The 21449-nt window shown below is 36.6% G+C and overlaps 1 protein-coding gene across 1 annotated transcript in view; it reads left to right on the top strand.

Moving 5' to 3' along the window:
* Nucleotides 1–1952: 1952 nt before the first annotated feature.
* Nucleotides 1953–21449, top strand: part of stk11ip (serine/threonine kinase 11 interacting protein) — a 41860-nt gene continuing 22363 nt past the window's right edge. Inside the window, exons 1-14 of the mRNA XM_059571319.1 lie at nucleotides 1953–2118; nucleotides 2579–2646; nucleotides 3041–3243; nucleotides 3466–3540; nucleotides 3644–3739; nucleotides 3828–3935; nucleotides 4041–4112; nucleotides 16453–16582; nucleotides 16959–17062; nucleotides 17360–17449; nucleotides 18917–18958; nucleotides 20064–20234; nucleotides 20371–20452; nucleotides 20539–20985. Of these exons, the coding sequence (XP_059427302.1) occupies nucleotides 2580–2646; nucleotides 3041–3243; nucleotides 3466–3540; nucleotides 3644–3739; nucleotides 3828–3935; nucleotides 4041–4112; nucleotides 16453–16582; nucleotides 16959–17062; nucleotides 17360–17449; nucleotides 18917–18958; nucleotides 20064–20234; nucleotides 20371–20452; nucleotides 20539–20985 (1687 nt within the window). The 5' untranslated portion in view covers nucleotides 1953–2118; nucleotide 2579. The remainder of the gene's footprint in view (nucleotides 2119–2578; nucleotides 2647–3040; nucleotides 3244–3465; nucleotides 3541–3643; nucleotides 3740–3827; nucleotides 3936–4040; nucleotides 4113–16452; nucleotides 16583–16958; nucleotides 17063–17359; nucleotides 17450–18916; nucleotides 18959–20063; nucleotides 20235–20370; nucleotides 20453–20538; nucleotides 20986–21449) is intronic.

Here is a 21449-nt window from a genome sequence, read left to right as displayed (position 1 = left end):
TACATAGCAGCTGGAGTCAACGGCTACTTAGCTCCAAAAGACTTTGCGAGAATTCCCGAGTTAAGCTAAACCAACAGGGTCTTGGTAAATTAAATGGCTTAATGAAATGAAATTTTTGAAATACTAGTGGAATTTAAGTTACTTTATTTTTTTATTTTTTTTTTCAACAGGGGGAGCCTGTCCTCCCAGACAAGGCACCAGCTGCACAAATTGCATGTAGCCTATTATAATTACAATACTGGTCATGTTTATTGAATGCGTTATGTATGATGCAAATTATAAAATTTTAAAGATAATGATTAATTTATCATCTTTAAGTCTGTCCCAAAACAACTGGTATGAAGGGAGGCAGTGGGCAGTGATGAGTCCCACACTGTCTGTTCGGTCTGGGCTGTAGCAACACTGATATAGTGAATAATCAAATAGGCTAAGCAAACTATTCTGAGTCATTGTAGTCATGGCTACAGGCTCTCTGCTTATATTAAAAGTAAATGTCAGTACTGTGCCTACGTGTATTTAGGACTAGCCTACAAGCTGAATGTTGTTGTAATCTCTCAGTTGCCTATTGATTACAGGGGCCAGGAGTCGAGGTATCATGCTTACCAACCAAACAACCATTAACCCATCCAGAGCAAAGCCCACACACTGTTCCCCTCTGAGACTAATCGTTATTTATTTAAGGGTACAGAAATAGCTGCTCCATGTGAGACCTATAGCTGCAGCAGTAGTCGAAGAGATATAAATGAGGATTATTTTTCTTTGTGGGTGCCCTCTGTTTTTATGGCATTTTATGTATTTGTGGTTGGCAGGCTTCCTTTTCGCCTTGGAGATTTTGATGGAGAAAGGGGAATTTTGAAATGCCAGGTCATGTGGGTGTCATGATGAAGCAGGAGTTTTTATGTAGAACCTCATGTGTCACTTTTTAAAAAAGAACCAGCTGTAGACCCACAGGCTCATAACCCATGCATTTATACCCAGAGTTTGTACAGCGTCTGGGTTTCTGTAGAATTTCTTGTGCTGTATGCCACAGTATCTCCAGTTGCTTAATGCAGTTCTCCATCAAGGACATTTCTGAGTAAACAAGTGAGATAAATTACTCTAATGCCCCGAGGAACCTCTATACAACAGGCTCCACTATGGAAATTAGTTAGAGAAAATTTTACATTACTAAGATACAAGGCATATAAAGTCAGTGATAATTATAATTTTTTTTATTATCATTATTTATTAGAGAATTAAGCAGGTTGCACAGTTTTGTAGAAACATTTATTCTTGTAGTCAGTTTTAATATATAAAACTCGAACATTATAGAAGGGATAATGTTTGGCCTTGGTTTCACAAAGAGTGAGATTCTGTGGCTAACACAAAGATTTGTGTCTCATAAAATGTATCTAATCAATATTATCTTAATGACGATAATATTCAAATATAGGGTATGCATTTCTTAATATGTGTGACTGCATATTAAAACAAATCATATATATACTGTATATGTTAAACCATTTACTAAAGTGTGTTCTCTGGAATATTGTTTCCTGAGGTGGTGTTTGATTTCCAAGAAAAGCTGCCAATGTGGAAATAAGACAAGAGAGAGCAAACATATTTGCACGTCTACCATAAAAACAGCAGTTACACAATCAGGTTGGTAATGTAGATTTTGCTGTGTTGCACTTTAAGCTATTGTAAAAATGGACATGTCAAGATAGTGAGATAAGAGTTGTGACTGCAATATCCAGCAGTGAGGGCAAATTAACAAAGACAGAATTATTATTATTATTTAATAAACAAATAATCACAGTTTAAGTATTATGGAATAGTTTGATTTAATATTCTCATGCCATTAAACAGTTCACCTTCAAAATACAAGTTATTTCTGTTTGTTTGTTTTTAAGTGCTTGTAAAAGACGCAGGAGGGCGCGCTTAGTTAAATATTCGCTTGTTTGGCGTCTTCGGGCCGCCGTAGGTTTAAGAAACAAGATCATATGACGGCTATCAGGAAGGATGTCAACAAACGTCAAAGGGAATTAAACTGAGCTAATGCCATAAATCCCATTGCCGGTACAAAACCGGGTATAACGTTTTTTGGGGTTACAGGTCAGGTATTTCTTGAAGCATAAGGTATGTTTTAGCGCATTTCGTAAGAACGGACATTGACCAAAACAAGTGTTGGAGCGTCAGGAAGAGTTAAGTTACCAGTGTTTATTTGTTTTTGGTTAACAAATGTAAAATAACAGCGTAGGTACATTGTGATTGAAAATTGACAGATCTGGATCTTGTCTAGATACCTGAATTGTTTTGTGATCATATCTTTTGTAGTGGTAAATATAATTAATATTGTTTTCTTCACCATTAGCTTACATATCACAAATAGGGAGAACTGACATGGCTTGCATTTGTTTACAGTTAAGGAACAGCGTGGGGAATGTTCGGTTCCCACCCTTTTTTCTGCTACATGTAGTTTTACATGCCAGTTTTATTACCCACATCAATGCCCTGTCTTCATAGCAATGATAAATATAAGCTTTATGTATATTCGGATTAGAATAATTGCTGATATAATATGTTTCACCCTTTTTAGGATGTCATCCACTCAGTCCGGTCAGACAACGGTTGTACACAGGCTTGCCACGTTACTGCGAAATAATGGTATAGAATCAGTATTTAAATTTTGTCATTGTTAATTTCAGCAGTGGGACCAGGCCCAGTTCCAGGCAGGCAAAAAAATAAATAATAAAAATAAATAACCACACAGCTAAAAATGTAACAAAGACGTTGTCAACAGTCACTCATCTAACTTTTCGCAAGGTTTGGAGTGAGTAGGATTCAAGTTGAGAATTTAATGTTATTATCTTTATGTTGAAGACATGGAGACAAAGCAATGTGATCCATATTTATAAGTGCAAATTTGGACACTGCTATGCAAGATAATGTTTGCATGTTGACAGAGATAATCAGTTGAATCTGAGAGTGCTTTTGCATTTGTTTGAGGATGCTTAGCATGCTGAAGCGTTGCATAATGTTCTAATTGGTCTCTGTGTAGGTGACTCCGTGCTGGATGGTTCCAGTACTCTCACTCTGCAAGTGGGATGTTTACAGCACCTGACACAACTCTTTGAGCGGCACCTTCTCTCACGAACACATCAGCATGGTTTTCTGGCCCTGCCGTCCCACCCAGCAGACACTGCCTCCCTGCTGGAAGTCCAGTTCCTTTTCGACATGCTGCAGAAGACGATATCACTCAAGGTACTAAAGGTTCTGATGATGCTTCGATGTGTCTATGACATTATGAACTTATTAGGAGTACAGCTTCATTTTGATAGATGGAAGAAAAATGTATTCCATATTAATTATTAGTTCTACATTTTTGTATAAAGTAACTGCTAAGTGTCTTGACTTATCTTTATTACACTGATCCAATACACTGTGCTGTTGTTGCAATTATTTGATCATATGTCTGTAAAACAGCTTGTTAATCCACCTGGTGTGAAACTACAGTATGTTGTGAAAATCTTCCCTTTCAAGTCCCTCAAACACTTAGAGGTATTTCAGAACAAACCAACCAAATTCATTCAATTATATTTGTAGCTTTACTCTGCAATATTGTCTGCAATAATGGTGCTTTTTGTTTGATTATCTTATTTAGCTCAAGCGTATTCCTCCTCATTGCCTGGAGGGTCTTAGAGGAGTGTATTCTCAGCTGGAAGTCTTCACTTGCTCAAAAGGTGTCAGCTCTCTAGAGGTAATTTTTGCTCCAACAAGCATTGGCACAATGGCTATAAATTTAATCTTGTTTGCATACAGAATTTAATTGTGTTTGTGTTTAATAGGAGCTTCTCTCTCTGTGTGGAGGTGACCTTAGCTCAGCTTTACCCTGGTTAGAACTTCATACCCTTAATTTCAGTTACAATTCCATTTCCCGTCTTGACGAGTCGCTAGTAAGAATCTCCTGTTTTAAACTTATGACATGGGTGAAATAGAGTAACAGAAATTTGCATGTATCTGCATGAATCTGAATGTAACAATTTTCTAAATTGTTTTAGAGCCTACTAAATGTCCTAAAGTGGCTTGACTTTAGCCACAACAAAATCCAAGACTGTGCTGAATTTTTGAAGGTAGGTTGCTTTTGTTCTTGCTTGTTTTTTCATGACTAGTACAGTAGGTGGCCAGCCTAATTGGGCATTACCGCCGTGGTAGCTGTAATTCAGTCGCGTGTTAAAATCGTTTGCGAAACTACCGCCAGGTGGCGCAATGGGACGGATTGCGGAATGAATGTACTTGTAAAATGAGTTAAAAGAAGGAAGTAAAACAACAATAACATTATGATATAACATTGTAACATTAAAAAATTTACAATTTGTTAATTTTTAAAATGTAGGATAGTCTTAGGCTACAGTCTACTAAACAAAAATTAAAAGAAGACCTTTACACAAAGGATCATATGCATGCTATTTTTATTAAACAGTAAATAAATATAAGGCCTTTGTATATATGTAGCTAGATGTTTTCATTTCATTTTCATTTCGGTTCATTCTTGGTTTAAAAAAAATCTTCAGGTTCCATATGCAGAGCGAAATGGGAACGGCCCAGCATTTAGCAATAATTCGTATTAACTCTGTTATTATTCTTGATTTTTCAAATTACCAACACTTTGCATTTTTAAATTATGCCTTATGTGTGACCAAAATCACGCTGGTGCCTCGCGCACATATTCACTGGAAACAGCAGTCGTTCACCAGACATTCGGCGTGAGCACTTTGACATATTGTTAATTATGATTTTTTTCCATCGATACTGAAACGCGTGAACTACACAGCCTATTTACCTCATGAATAATAGTTAAATATATATAGTTATAAATATCCTGTTGGTACATTATAACATTATTAGGCCAGCCGTTATTATTTCTAAATGTAATATAATGCAATGTAATATAATGACTTATATTTTTTTCCTCTCACAAACACTGATTTATTTTTTTAGCGTGTTTAAAAAAAACACACAGCAAACGAAAACAGGTCATTAATCTGTTAAAATGAAACCTATACACGACTCATATATTTTTTTCCTCTGACAAACTTAATTTATTTTTTAGCGTGTTTAAAAAATAAAAAATAAAGAAAACATCCAGCAAATGAAAATAGGTGATTAATCCATTCAAATTTGTTACTCTGGGTTAACAGTAATTATAATGATTTTATACTTCAGAACAGAGCCTGGGCCTAATCTAGGCCATCCAGGGTTTTTTTTTTTTTTTCATTGCATCTGAAAATGATTTTGTTCCTCACATTCACTTCACACGCTCTGGCGCAGATCAGCCTCCCGCGATGCTCAGCTGTGGACGATTTAAAAATGTTTGATGTAAAGGTTGCTGTCCCATTTTAGACAGGAATTGTTCATTTAAAAAAAATCAAATTATATTGTTAGTTCTAATTATATTGTTAACACAAGTTCATTTAGGCTATTTAACATGCACTGTGACATTTTACGGTTTTTTACTTATAAACTCCTTGAGAATTTAAAGTTAGTTTAATAGTATTTAAATTCAAGGTTATTCATTCATAATGTCATTTAAAAAATACCATTGGCCTGAGTAATTTTGACCATTATAGAATTGTGACTTTAAAGGTTAGTGATTTAGGAGGTGAACATACTGTGAAATTACTAATGGCATGGATTTTAGAGCATAACAACTAAAGGTTTATGAAACATTAGCCAATAAAACATTTTTTTTTAAACAACGGAACTTAAAGTGGTGAACTAAAATATTATTTCAACCATACAGCATGTGAATAAATAAAATGCATACTTTTCATAACATTTCATTATTCATAAAATGCATAACGTTTCTGGTGTTTGGATTTGTACTTCCGTCCTTCGGATGAGACGTTAAACCGAGATCCTGACTCTCTGTGGTCATTAAAAAGCCCAGGATGTCTTTCGAAAAGAGTAGAGGTGTGACCTCGGCATCCTGGCTAAATTCCCCCATTGGCCTCTGACCATCATGGCCTCCTAACAATCCCCATGTCTACTGATCAGCTTCACCACTCTGTCTCCTCTCCACCAGTAAGCTGGTTTGTGGTGAGCGTTCTGGCGCACTATGGCTGCCGTCGCATCATCCAGGTGGATGCTGCACACTAGTGGTGGATGAGGAGAGACCCCCCTGTCTATGTAAAGTGCTTTGAGTGCCTAGAAAAGCGCTATATAAATGTAATGAATTATTATTACTTCAATATAATGAGCTCCAAGTTTAAGAATAGCCCTACAGTAGACTAGTTTCTCTCTCTCTCTCTCTCTCTCTCTCTCTATTTAACAGCATTAGCTCAATGAAATACGTCTTCCTTGCGTTAGAATGAATGTGTTCCTGCCTTGCCAAATGTTGGGCTCATGATCAATAAGTCGTATTCGCCTCAATCTGATTTAGTAAAGTCAAACCGCAGACAGTGAAGCTGCATCACTGAGCGCGAGTCCCGCGCTCTGTGAGGCGGGAACAGAGGATTCCGCTTGGTGTTAAAGCCTTCCACAACCACCCACGATCACAAATAACAATGATTTTCATAAAATAATGATTAATTAGTAATTGATGATTTGTTAATATCATTATGGTCTTGTGGAAATAATAATATGGGCTGCAAGAAAATTATGAATACAAAGAGTAGTGCTGCTGAGTGCAGGCATGTTTCAGCCCAGTAACACATCGTCCTTCACAGCCAAAAAAACAGACCGAATTCAGTTCAGCTGGAGGGGGTTGGGTTTTTGGGGGTAGTTATGTATGGCTTGTGGGGGTCGAGATAAAGGTGTGAATTGCTCTTTCATACGGACAGCGTCATATGAGGCTTTCACTTGCTGAACTGGTTTATATAGGACTGTTGTTTTGGTTATAGACTAAAAAATGGTCTGCCCCCAAGTAAGATTTTTCTAGTTCTAGTCGTTCGTTTGTTATATTCAACCAATCAGAAGTTTATATTAAATTTACATAATCAAATCTTAATATATCCCGCGCTCAAGCACATGCATTAAGTTTGCAACAAAGCACATGCAGAAGTAGCCTAATAATTGTGGAAAATTAGACATTTTAATTATTTATAAATAAACAAATGTTTTCTTTTCAGCTGCAGGATAAAATTCACAGTGCTGGCTCTCTCCGACGAGAGAAATGCAACATTCACAGATTACACAATTCGTTTTCGTTGAAAAAACATTTCAAGCTTTCTGTAGATATATTTTTAATGTATGTGAGACACCACGATATTATGTTAATTAAAAAATTATAAATTCATTATCAGGAAAAAATTAAAGTGATGAGACAGCGCCTCCCTGTCATTAATGCACATTAATAATTTTTGCACAAACACTTGAATATGAGCATCATGGTTTTCACTCGCTCCAAGAGCACTCCATCATGAGTACAATTCATGCAAACAGCCCATAATATAACTGCATATTCAGCAAGACTTCATGTTAAACATATTTAGCTATAGCTTGATCAGAAGGTTACAATGACTGCAAGAGTTGAGCGGGATGTTAAGAGTTTGTCTGTTTCTTTTACTGATTATTTTCGGGTTAAAGCATGATTTAAACAGATTCACACGCAATCGCTTTCGCAATAATGCATTCAAACAAATGTAATCTTACAGTGCAACTACATTATCAGCATGCTATCTGATTTTGAAAACTTGAAGTTAATCGATCTGTTTAGATAAAATAACTGACAAAGATGTACTGTTATTTTCATCACAAACAAAATTTTCACAGCAGAAAGCAGCAATTAAAGATTTAATGCTTACAATGTTATTAGTTTGGCATGTCATATAGGGAAAAAAAGTTTACACAAAATAGCTTAAGCCACTTTGAAACTCTCTTGTTATTTTTTTTTATTATTATTATTTTATATGCTACGTTATGAACATAACATTTCAAACATACTGAAATACTTTATTCACGGAGTAAAAGCGTAGCGTATTTCTGGTATCAGTTCGCACGGAGGGGAAGTTGTTGCTGCTCACAGACTCTGCTGAGAGTGAGAGAGACGTTTCACCCGACAAAATGAAGACGACCGCAGGAACAATTCAATTCAATTCAAGTTTATTTGTATAGCGCTTTTTACAATACAAATTGTTACAAAGCAACTTTACAGAAAATTATGTTTCTACAATATTTAGTAGTAGCTAGTAGTTTGTGCACGTTTGACAGGATTTTAGAAAAAAAAAAATAATAATAATAATACAAGACGTAGTCAGCTAGACGATGAACTATCAATATTATTAATTAATAGTAATTATATGATGCAGTCACACATGTAGCAATAATTGTTAGTTCTGTTTGTTGATTCAAGGTTAGGATCATCTGGGGTCCTCTGAGGGTCAGCATCATCTCTTCTCAGGTGTTCTGGATCCAGACTGGAGTTTGTCAAAACATAGAAACAAAATAGAGACATCATTAGCATAGCTGCTGATCCAACAAAGTAAAATTAGTTTAACCCAAGCTAAAGAATAAAAATGCAGATGCAACTACACTCACAATTTAAGAGATACATTATTCGAATGCTTGGCGAAAGAGATGCGTTTTTAATCTAGATTTAAACAGAGAGAGTTTGTCTGAACCCCGAACATTATCAGGAAGGCTATTCCAGAGTTTGGGAGCCAAATGTGAAAAAGCTCTACCTCCTTTAGTGGACTTTGCTATCCTAGGAACTACCAAAAGTCCAGCGTTTTGTGACCTTAGGGTGCGTGATGGGTTGTAGCGTGGTAGAAGGCTAGTTAGGTACGCAGGAGCTAAACCATTTAGGGCCTTATAGGTAAGTAATGATAATTTGTAACTGATACGGAACTTAATAGGTAGCCAGTGCAGAGACTGTAAAATTGGGGTAATATGATCATATTTTCTTGACCTCGTAAGGACTCTAGCTGCTGCATTTTGGACTACCTGTAGCTTGTTTATTGATGAAGCAGGACAACCACCTAGAAGTGCATTACAATAGTCCAGTCTAGAGGTCATAAATGCATGAACTAGCTTTTCTGCATCAGAAACATATAACATGTTTCGTAGCTTGGCAATGTTTCTAAGATGGAAGAATGCAGTTTTTGTAACATTGGAAATATGATTTTCAAAAGACAATTTGCTGTCCAATATAACACCCAGATTTCTGACTGTAGAGGAAGTAACAGTACATCCGTCTAGCTGCAGATTGTAATCTACAAGATTCTGTGTGGTGTTTTTTGGTCCAATAATTAATATCTCTGTCTTATCCGAATTTAATTGGAGAAAATTATTTGTCATCCAATCTTTTACATTTTTAACACACTCTGTTAGCTTAGATAATTGGGAAGTTTCATCTGGTCTCGTTGAGATATATAGCTGAGTATCATCAGCATAACAGTGGAAGCTAATTCCGTATTTTCTAATAATATTACCAAGGGGCAACATGTATATTGAAAATAGAAGGGGACCTAGGACGGATCCTTGTGGCACTCCATATTTTACTGATGATAAATGAGTTGACACCCCATTTAAATAAACAAAATGGTAGCGATCAAACAGGTAGGATCTAAACCATCTTAGAGCCTGCCCTTGAATACCTGTATAGTTTTGTAATCGATCTATGAGTATGTCATGATCTATGGTGTCGAACGCTGCACTAAGATCAAGTAAGACTAGAAATGAGATGCAGCCTTGATCTGACGCAAGGAGCAGGTCATTTGTAATTTTAACAAGTGCAGTTTCTGTGCTATGATGGAAATTCTTTATACAGATCATTTTTATGCAGGAAGGTGCTCAATTGAGCAGACACAACTTTTTCTAAAATTTTAGACATAAATGGAAGATTTGAAATAGGCCTATAATTTGCCAGTACACTAGGATCTAGTTTTGGTTTCTTAATAAGAGGCTTGATAACCGCCAGCTTGAATGGTTTAGGGACGTGACCTAAAGATAACGACGAGTTAATGATATTGAGAAGTGGTTCTTCGGCTACAGGTAACAGCTCTTTTAGTAATTTAGTGGGTACAGGATCTAATAAACATGTTGTTGGTTTAGATACAGTGATAAGTTTATTTAGCTCTTCCTGTCCTATATTTGTAAAGCACTGCAGTTTATCTTTGGGTGCGATGGATGAAACTGAAGTGTTAGACGCTGTAGAATCTACATTCGCTATTGTATTTCTAATGTTATCTATTTTATCAGTGAAGAAATTCATAAAGTCATTACTATTTAACGTTGGTGGAATATTTGAATCAGGTGGCGTCTGGTAATTTGTTAATTTAGCCACTGTGCTAAATAAAAACCTTGGATTGTTTTGGTTATTTTCAATGAGTTTGTGGATATGCTCTGCCCTAGCAGTTTTTAGAGCCTGTCTATAGCTGGACATACTGTTTTTCCATGCAATTCTAAAAACTTCCAAGTTAGTTTTTCTCCATTTGCGTTCAAGACTACGAGTTACTTTCTTGAGAGAGTGAGTATTACTGTTATACCATGGCACAGTACGTTTTTCTCTAACCTTTTTCAATTTGATGGGGGCAACAGCTTCTAATGTATTAGAGAAAATAGTGCCCATGTTGTCAGTAATTTCGTCTAATTCATGTGTATTTTTGGGTACAAATAGCTGTTGAGATAGATCAGGCAGGTTATTTGCGAATCTTTCTTTGGTGGCTGGAACAATAGTTCTGCCCAGACGGTAACGCTGAGACATATAGTTAATATCAGTTATACGCAGCATGCACGATACAAGGAAATGGTCTGTAATATCATCACTTTGGGGTACAACATCTATAGCAGTAAGATCGATTCCATGCGATATAATTAGATCTAGTGTATGATTAAAACGATGAGTGGGCCCGGTGACATTTTGCTTGACTCCAAAGGAGTTTATTAGGTCAGTAAACGCAAGTCCTAATGTATCATTTGCATTATCAACGTGAATATTAAAATCTCCCATGATTAGCGCCTTATCAACTGTAACTAGAAGGTCTGAGAGGAAATCTGCAAATTCTTTTAGGAATTCTGTATATGGCCCTGGTGGTCTATACACAGTAGCCAGAGCAAGAGATACATTAGATTTCTTTTGCATGTCTGACAGTGTAACATTTAGCAGAAGTATTTCAAAAGAGTTAAACCTGTATCCTGTTTTCTGGGTAACATTGAGAATATCACTATATATTGTTGCGACACCTCCGCCACGACCAGTCTGACGGGGCTCATGCTTATAACAGTAGTTCGGTGGAGTAGACTCATTTAGACCAAAATAATCATTTGGTTTTAGCCAGGTTTCAGTCAAGCAGATTACATCAAAACTATTATCTGTGATCATTTCATTTACAATAACTGCTTTGGGTGTGAGTGATCTAATATTTATGAGCCCAAACTTTAAAAACTGTTTTTGTTCATTTACTTTACATTTTTCTGGTTTAATTACAATAAGATTTTTTCTAGATCCTACATTATATTTTGACCTCACTATTCGAGGAACAGACACAGTCTTAATAGTTTTTACAGCGCAAGTACTTTTATCATTTAAGCGGGTGGAACAAAACTCATCATAATAGTTATTAGAGAATTGTCTTACTAGTCACATGGAGCGAAGTGTCCTGGAGATGTTGTCAGAGACAGTGTTGGGAAGGTTACTTTGGAAATGTAATAGGTTACAGATTACAAGTTACCCTATTTAAAATGTAATAGTAGTGTAACTTTTTTAATTACTTTAATAAAGTAATGTAACTAATTACTTTTGAGTACATTTTGATTACTTTTATAAATTTCAAATGAATGTTAATTTGCAACTGTTAATCATCTTCAACCATTTTACACCATGCAGGTTTAGAGCTCAATACTATCAGACTTTCACCATCCTTCATCACCTGAATTAAGATGATGATGATTTTGAACACATCCACCACACAATCAGACTTTAGTACTGCCTTTTACTTAGAGATTGATCTGAAGTTCAAAGCAGATTTAAAATCAAAAGAAATAGTTTATAGATACTGTTTTTGAAACCAAATCTTTGCATAACTACAGGCATCTAACTGCATTTAACAATGGTTTGGGGAAAAATAGTTAATAAAAAAATAAAAGCATATACATCAACTCAAATACGGTTATCTAATAAGCATGTGTCCTATTTTGTGTACTAAACTCCTGAAACATTGGTGTCTTTCTGAAACACTGCTGTCTCTTTGTATATGATATGATGATAGTTTCTCAAAATAAGTAAAAAATGCTCATGAAGTGACTGTCCTAGAGATTAATTTCCATGAGGGGCGGACTGGGAAAAAAAATAGGCTGGGAAATCTCACACTCATACACCCACAACCCATTCTGAAACAAGGACAACCCTATTTTTTTTTGGACCTGACATGAAAAAGATTTAACTCCTTAGGTTGGGGACATGCAACGTAATTAAGAGTTCTCTCCTGAACTGCACCTTCACTTCCATTATCCACCCATCTCTCTCATGACTTAAATACTGAAGATTTTTATTTGACTTTTACCATGTTTTGTAAGTGCAATTTTGTTTTTTTTGGCAAATGAATTACCACTTGTATTTATTTTTACTACAAATTACATAGTTAAACCACGGTTAGTGCCATACCATAGGCTATATTAATTTTCCTAAGGGTTGTGTTTTTGTATCCACTAGCTCCCCCTAAACCTATGTTAAAATATGATGATTTGTCTGCTAACTTACTACTGTAACATTACAAAAGATAATAATGACGTCGTTTATACAGTATTTTGAGTGTTTGCGAGCAATGTGCTGCTGCTGCTTGACTAAGTAAACAAAGACAAAACTACATTAGCATATTTACAGATGAAACTGACCTGCACCTGAAACCCTGAACAGAAGTGTCGCTTCTCTGCTCCAGCTGTGCGCTTACACAGTTCACTCCGGTCTCTCTCTCTCGCATTGATTACTCGGAGTCTGATCCAAACCGTTCGGCGGAGGCGCGGAGAGCGCGCGAGCCCAACCATTGCCAGTCACGACTAACCGGTTCATGATTTATTAGAGATTTAATTATCGAATGGCGGATTCGGAAATAATCGCTTTAGTATATTCGGCCTGCAATTATACAATAACAATATTAAAGTAGAAGGCCAAATCGTCTGCCAGGCCACCGGGAATAGTCCCGGTTCTCCCGATGTCCAGTCAGCGCCTGATTTCCACTGACACGCAGAACGTGCAGGAGTCATATTCAGTCTTTTTGCGGCTTAATATTCACAGACATCAGTCCATATCGGGTTTTGATTCAAGTGTACTGACCTACTTTTGATTTATTCGTCCAAAATGTTGCATATTGCGTCCGCGTTATAGGCTGAATTCCATTTTTATGACTGGATTCTACGAATGTGTTTTCCCGTCTCGGAGATTATGGGCCATATGTCTTAGTGCAATTTGGGAAAGAAATAAGCTGTATGTGGATGTGTGTAAATATTCAAATGTAATCCTCTTTGTAATCGTTACAATTTTCATAAGTAACTGTAATTTAATTACTCATTTTTTCTTAGTAACTGTAACTGATTACTGTTACATTTATTTTGTAATTAAATTACGTAACGCCGTTACATGTAACTAGTTACTCCCCAACACTGGTCAGAGAGCAGCTCTGCTCCGATTCTGCTGGGGTGTAATCCATCAGCGCGAAACAGCCTAGGACGCTCCCAGAAAAGATTCCAGTTATTAACAAATAGCAGTTTCTGTTCTTTACACCATGACAACAACCATTCATTTAAAGCAAAAAGTCTACTGAACCTTTCGTGTCCTCGTCGATACGTGGGCAGTGGTCCTGACACGACGATCGTCGCCGCGGGCGTCGTGCTGCGAACCGTCTCGATCAGGCTGCTGAAGTCCCTCTTCAGCGTCTCCGTCTGCCGCAGCATGGTGTCGTTAACCCCGGCGTGAAGCACGACCGCTCTGGGGCTCTCGTCGGCCTTCAGGATCGCGGGTATCTGCGCAGAAACATCGAGAACACGAGCACCAGGCAAACAATGAGTGTGCACTTTACCTTCGGCTAACGTAGCACTTACGTGTCGGACGATGGAGTCTCCGATGATCACAGCGTCGCGTCCTGTCTCGCGGAGGGGAGCGAATCGGTTCCGGATGGAGATGTCGAAGGCAGGAGGGGGAGAAGTCGTCGCCCGGGACCCTGCTCGCGTCCTCCGCTGTGGATGCACCCAGGGTCCGTGGTGTCCCGGCGTCGCAGTGAAGGACATCTGGGAAGATCGCGTCCTGGGTGCACCGGGCCTGTGCAGAGAAACACACGGAGTAGACGTGGTGGGACTGTTAGCAGCACGCGGTATACTTACCCCGGACTTGTGAGCGTCAGCCCGGGATGATTCCAGCGCGGCTCTCCGCTCTCTCAGCTGGGCCTGCCTCACCTCCAGGTCGTGAATCTGCTTTCCCACGGCCTCGAGCTCGAGCTGCACAGAGTGGAGACATTCATCCGCCATTAAAGCACGTAACAGTGAGTACAGCAGTGGTAATGTGTGTGAATAGAGTATTAGCAATGTAAGCGCAGTTAGCTGCAACCACGCTTGCTGATGCTAACGGGCTAAAAGCTAATAGCGGACCCGGCAGATCAAAATAAAACTAGTGATAGCGAGGCGCTCTGATTGTTTTTGTTGCAGAATACAATAGAGGATATATTCACACGTTATATAAACGGAAACGATGATGTATAAAATTGATTTTTGAGTTAAAAATAGTCAATGAAAAGAATATAGTGACGGAGCTCAAGCACAGCACATCCGCCAAAAATCAACCTGCAGCAATACTCATGATCGACTCGCCAAGCTTTACTTTTGTAGGTCGCATGGCAGTAAAACATTCGATAATATGACCATGCAGTCAATACAGATATTTAATAAAAACATTAAAACAAGCAGGGCTGTAAAATAAAACAATAAAAAACGCACGCCAGGTCTACACCGGACACAAGTGGAGCGATCCAACAAAAGACAACAGAACCCAGTGATGGATACACTGGACACGATCCCCATCAGTGTACTGATGCTCGTTCTGTTTATGACAAAATGTTCTGACACTGTGTTCAGATGATTTGACACTATAGTGTGATGTCATCAAGTTTAGACACACTTTTCGCTGTGGGCCATGGATGACAACTCTCGTGTCTGGTGTAGACACACAGAAAGTGTCTGCTCTATTTACAAATAAGTTCTATTTGAAAATATATATATATATATATTAACAGGTCCTCCGTTCATGACACTGACTCACTGCTGAGCTGCCAGTGTTAATCTTAACAGCTCTTAAAGCTGAGTGGATGTTAGATGCGTGATGGGCTAGTATTAAATAAATAAATAAATAAGAAATAAAGGTCTTTCCAGCATTAAGGTAATAACGTTACTGTTTTTTTTTATCATCTTGTTGCAGTTATAAATTTGACTGCTAAATGAATGATAGAGAACTATATTAAAACTTGTTTTGTAAAATGTATTCGTCATTTGAATATTGATTTAAAAATCGATTTAAATCATAAATTAAATATAAATAGATTTTTTTTCTTGACCATATGCTATTGCCCTACTTTAAAAGCAAGTAAAGAAGGCTCCCTTTAAAATCACTTAAGTTGTCACTTAATAAAGGTCTTTTTTACATCGTGTGAATTTTGTTGATTATAATGAGAGAACGTGAGTTTAATCGTGAGGACGTTTTATTAATCCGTCCATTCTTTAGAGTTTCAAAGATTTAATCGTGCAGGTTTAATTTTATTCGTTTCTTGTATTAGGCAAATTAGGCCTAAATAATGGGAATTAAATTATACAGTGCTTCGCATTTAAACATGCAACAATTTCTTAATCAGTTTACAGACAAATGTCTTTTTCCCAATAAGTTATGTCAAAATAAAGGACAGGTAATGAATAACAAAAATGCATGTTGTTTTATTAAAGGAAAAAAAAAATTATATTTAAAATATAAATTAAAATATATGCATAATATATGAAAATAATGACATTTTGCATATTAATCCATGTAGCCTACCCCCCTAAAATAGGCTACCACTTTTAATGCTGCAATGCAAATTAAACCACAATATTTTTTTTTTTTTTTTTTTTTACAATTCTTTGTCAATTTTCTTCATGTTTTTTAGGGAAAATCGGTGGATGTGTGTGAAAAAATTATATGTTAATATAAAGTTCTACATACCTTGATGGTAACTGAATGTATAATCAAATTTGCCAAAATAATAAACAATCATGCAAGGGGTGGTAGATGTGTAGTCTTTAAAAAGGGCTAAATTTGACAAAATAAGAATAATGAGAATTTATTTCTACAGTATGTCAGTGAAGGGATACCATTGCACACCCAATACAAATTCTAATGCATGATGTTACAATTAGTGGGCAGTGCCCTGTTGCATGATTCAGGTGCCCCCTAGATTTGTGGTATATTAAATGTTAGGACAGAGTGGATTTATTCCTACCTTTTCTGTCTCCATCAAGCCTCTAACTGAACTGGAGCATCTGAATTTAGCCTATAATAACCTCCAGAGAGCACCAGTGCTGGGTCTCAGTGCCCAAGCCAAACTCACAACCTTGATCCTTAGAAACAATGAACTGGAAACTATCAATGGTAAGTTTTCCATTTTCACTTTCCTTTTTTCCCCAACTTTATCACCCTCAAATGTTGAATTTATTTTAAGCTTTTTAATTGACACACATGGTGGCATTTTTACAATTTTGGAGAACAATTTGAAAGAAATTACTTGAAACAAAAATGGAAAAATTAAGAGAACATTAACTGAGTGTCAGCACATCATTTGACAACATATTCTTTATTGTTTATTGTTTAAAATGTTATTTAATATTATATTCAAAGCATATTTTTAACCAAAAAAAAATTATATGATGCAGTAATTTGTGTGTGTTTTTGAATAGTGTAACAAACTGTGATTAGTTTGAATAAACCATTTTAGTTTACTAACCTAAATGAATTATCCAAAATGCAGGAGTGGAGCAGTTGTCATCACTTCAGTCTCTTGACCTGGCTTATAACCTTCTTATGGAGCATTCTCAGTTGGCGCCTCTATCCCTCCTTCATAATCTCAATATAGTAAGATAAACGCACCTTATCTAAGTAATGCTTAGCTTAAACTGCTTGTTTCAAGCATAGGAAAGTGATTATCTCCAGTCTCTTATTTCATACTTATCATTTTTATGATGCAACAGCTACAAATTTGGGTTTGATGAGGATCATAAGTACACATTTGAATACCGCTTTTTGTAGCTCAGCCAACTGGATCTTACAATCACAATATGACTATTTTCCTCTGAAGAATGTGACATATCCAAATTTCATTTGTCTTCTACCATGTACCACTTTAACTGTTTTTTTTAAATCTCTTTTCAGTTAACTTTGGAGGGAAACCCTTTATATTTTCAGAAGACACACAGGGTATCGACTATCCACCACCTCTCTCCACGAGCTGCTTGTCAAGGGGTGAGTCTTTCTCTGTTTTCGAACATCTATAAACAGTGCACATCCTCAAAGTTATTATTTTAATAGGTCCCCATGTTAAAGTTTTATTATCAAGTATGGTCAGTCTATATAATGCGGCATTCATAATCTGAAGCAGTCTGTGAATTGCTACAATTAATGTTTACATTAGCAACTGTAGTATATCTAAATATACATCATTGATTGTATTCATGTTTACAATAGCAACCACAGGGAGGTGCCATTGCCCCATTTTTTCTGATGTCATTCTTAAAGGGTTTGTTCACCTGAGAATGAAAATTCGTCCATCTTCTTCTCCCCCTCAAAGCATCCTAGTTGTATGTGGCTTTCTTCTTTCAGAATAATCCAGTCGGAGTTATATTAAATATTGTCCTTGCTTTTCCAATCCTTTCAATGGGGTAAACAGGTGTTTGTTGTAAACAGTTCAGAAGACGTGAAATAAAGTGCGTTCAACTGTAATAAAACGTTCCTCACACAGCTCCGGGGGTAAATAAAGTCCCCTGTAGCAAATCCATGTGTTTTTGTAAGATAAATATCCAGATTTCAAACGTAATAAACACTTTTTTTTCTCTGGGGAACCGGAAGACATACATGTGGATGTCGTAGTTTGTCAGCGCTGCGTGGTTATTGACAAGCGTGGGGAGAGAACAAAACAAAGCGCTGGTCACGAATTAGAAGCACAAGACAAGGATTTGTAAAGAAAAACATTGGAGGATTTCGAAATAAGCCTTGCTGCTTCTACATCTCCCAGAGGCAAAATGTTAGTTTCCTTTGCTTCAACAGTTCCGCCTGCACATCTTCCACGTCCCACAGTCAGCAGATGTTAGAAAAAAAAGTGTTTATTACCTTTGAAATCTCGATATTTATCTTACAAAAACACATGGATTCGCTACAGGTGGTCTTTATTCACACCCCGGAGCCCTGTGAGGGACGTTTTATTACAGATGTGTGCACTTTATTTCACGTCTTCAGAACTGTTGACAACAAACACCCGCTTACCCCCATTGAAAGGCTTGGAGGATCAAGGACAATATTTACATTTAGTCATGTAGCAGACGCTTTTATCCAAAGCGACTTACAAATGAGGACAGTGGAAGCAATCAAAAACAACAAAAGAGCAATGATATATTAGTGCTATAAAAAGTTTCCGTTATCTTAAACATAGTACACGTAGCAAGGTCTTTTAAATATTATAATAAATAAAAAAACAGATAGAATAGAAAAAGAATAGAGCAAGCTAGAAGCTAGATTAGTTAGATTATTCTGAAAGAAGAAAGTCCCATACACTTAGGATGCTTTGAGGTTGAGTAGAAGTTGGATGAATTTTCATTATCTGGTGAACTAACTCTTTAAAAGTAATAGTGAGATGTTTGCTTGTAGATCTTTCTCGCTGTTCTGCAGTTGTTTTAGAGTTGTAAACTGACGTTTTAATGTCTTCTTGCATTTCAGCTCCAGCTGGATGGCACCCCTCTGTCGCAGTCTGATTTGCTGGTGGGTATCAAATGTTACTTCATGTGCCTTCTCAGGTCGTTCCACCCTCTTTGTTTCTCATGCTGTATTGTGGGAGGCAAATCTGCTTTTAATTTACAATAGAATAGTGGGCAACAAAGTGCTTTACTTCCTCTGACCCAATGGAGTTTTTAAACTTCAATTGGCTGCAGGCATGGCCCAACAATAACTAAATGACATTTAGTGTTTCGTAAATGTTTGACCATATGACTGATGTAAAGATGAAAAAATATTAAATAAATCACGTTTAACAATGAAACAGAAATCTCTAATATGTGCGAACTAATTTAAAAGACTAGATAGATAGATAGATAGATAGATAGATAGATAGATAGATAGATAGATAGATAGATAGATAGATAGATAGAAAGAGTGTCATCTGCACTCTCATGACACATGGCTCAAAAAAAATCTAATGTGGATGCTTTGTGTGAGAAGTCTTAAATTCACTGTGCGACTGTGTTTCTTCATATATTCATACATTTATATTTACATTTACATTTGTTTTTGGACACTTACATTGTACACTTACAGTGACACCCAGTGTTCATACAGTATGGTGATTTGTTAATAATGATTTGTTAATACAATGAGATTGTCACTTATTTTTATATCTCACAAGATATTCAATTCATTGTAATAAACTGTATCAAATAAAAGAGAATACTAATATTGTAAATAATGTAAATAAAAAAATAGATAAACTTTTAAAAAATCCTAAAATATTTAGCCGTGTTGGACACATATCTGTTAGCATAATTACAAGATTTTTTTATTACAAGTAACACCCAAGAGGTAACTTTATTTGTCTCATGGTGGGAAGATATGAATGAACTTCCATTTTCACACAGAAGTATTTGCTATCAGCCAATCTCACCCTTTAACCCTGTCACATAGGTTAAGAAAAAAATGTGTTTCTATTGATGTAGAAATTTAATCTGTTTATATATAATAATAATTATTATTATTATTATATATTTTTATAAGATTTTTTTAAGATTTAATTTATGGTCTGTATTTATTGGTAAAAAAAATAAACATTTTGTGGCATTATTTTATTTTCATTTATTTATTTAATTTTTCACAGATCTTACCTAAATCTGGACAGCTGGTTCGTCAGATGTCCCGCATTTCTCAGCAAGTTTCTATGGCACCTGACCAAGGAGGGCAGGAAGTGTCCAGTGGAGGTGGGGACATTACTGACAGTCTGACTGTAAGCATATCAGGAGTGACCAAAGTTCAGAAGAGGAGAAACAGAGTAAGTACATGTCTAAAATCTGGCCAAAAGTTTTTGTGGTTCACAGTTAAACTAAATGAACATGATTGTTGATGATGCAAAGCCGCCTTAAAATTTTATTAAGGCCTGATTTTGTGCCAATTTTTGCCATTTGCAGAACAAGGTAAAGGTGAGGAGAGCCAGTATTTCAGAGCCCAGTGACACAGACCATGAGGTCAGAGTGCAGTCCGCTTTACAAGGTGATGAAAATATGAGTTAAGTCAGCTTGTGTGTTTATTAAGCGTATGTGCTACGCTTCTTATGTGAAATGTTTAATTCTCTTCAGATATTGTCCTCCCCCATAAGGAGGATATTGAGAGAATGGACAGTTTTCGAGAGCAGTTAGGAGAGGACTGGTTACGCTACCAGCATCACCTTGATGATACTCCAGTGAACCCATCTTTCCCAGTAGTGGACAGTTTAACCTTTAAAGTGAACACCAACGGCCACTGTACACCTGCATCCCCCCTACTTAAAACTAACACACCTCCAACCAGTCTGCAATTGCTCCCCCCTCCGCTGCTGTCCTCTGAGCTGAAAGAGGAAGAGGACAAAGAAGAGATGGAGAGTACAGACCTGCAGCCTGAGACAGAGTCCACCTTGCAGTGCACAGGCCATAGCCCCCTGAACACTGAATCTACTCTTGAAACAAGTCTAGGAAACACTCAGGCTACAACTGAGGCCTACTCTGACCCAAAACCACCACCAGAGGAAGACGATGATGACAGGGGAGGTTTGTTTGTTCTTTCCTAGAGATACATTGATAATGATAACTATACCTTATGTACTGATATTTTAAGTGTGATAGTACCATCCACATTATCGGTTTTCACTAATGAATATGGCTATTTTCAATGTGGCTTTTCTATTTACATTATATCACTGGATACATTTGATTTATTGATTGATTGATTTTTATGTACACTGCTGTTTAAAGGTTTTGGATTGTTAAGATATGTAATGCTTTTGAAAGAAGTCTCTTATGCTTACCAAGGCTGCATTTATTTGGTCAAAAATATAGTAAAACAGTAATATTGTAAAAATATTATTTAAATTTGAAATAAGTTTTCTATTTTAATATATTTAAAAAAAACAATTTATTCATTTGGCAAAGCTGAATTTTCAGCTGCCAGTACTCCGGTTTTGAGTATCACATGATCCTTCAGAAATCATTCTTATATGCTGATTTGGTTCTTA

This window comes from Carassius carassius, chromosome 17 (assembly GCF_963082965.1).
Source record: "Carassius carassius chromosome 17, fCarCar2.1, whole genome shotgun sequence".
NCBI lineage: Eukaryota > Metazoa > Chordata > Actinopteri > Cypriniformes > Cyprinidae > Carassius > Carassius carassius.
This window is presented reverse-complemented; position numbering and strand designations above follow the sequence as displayed.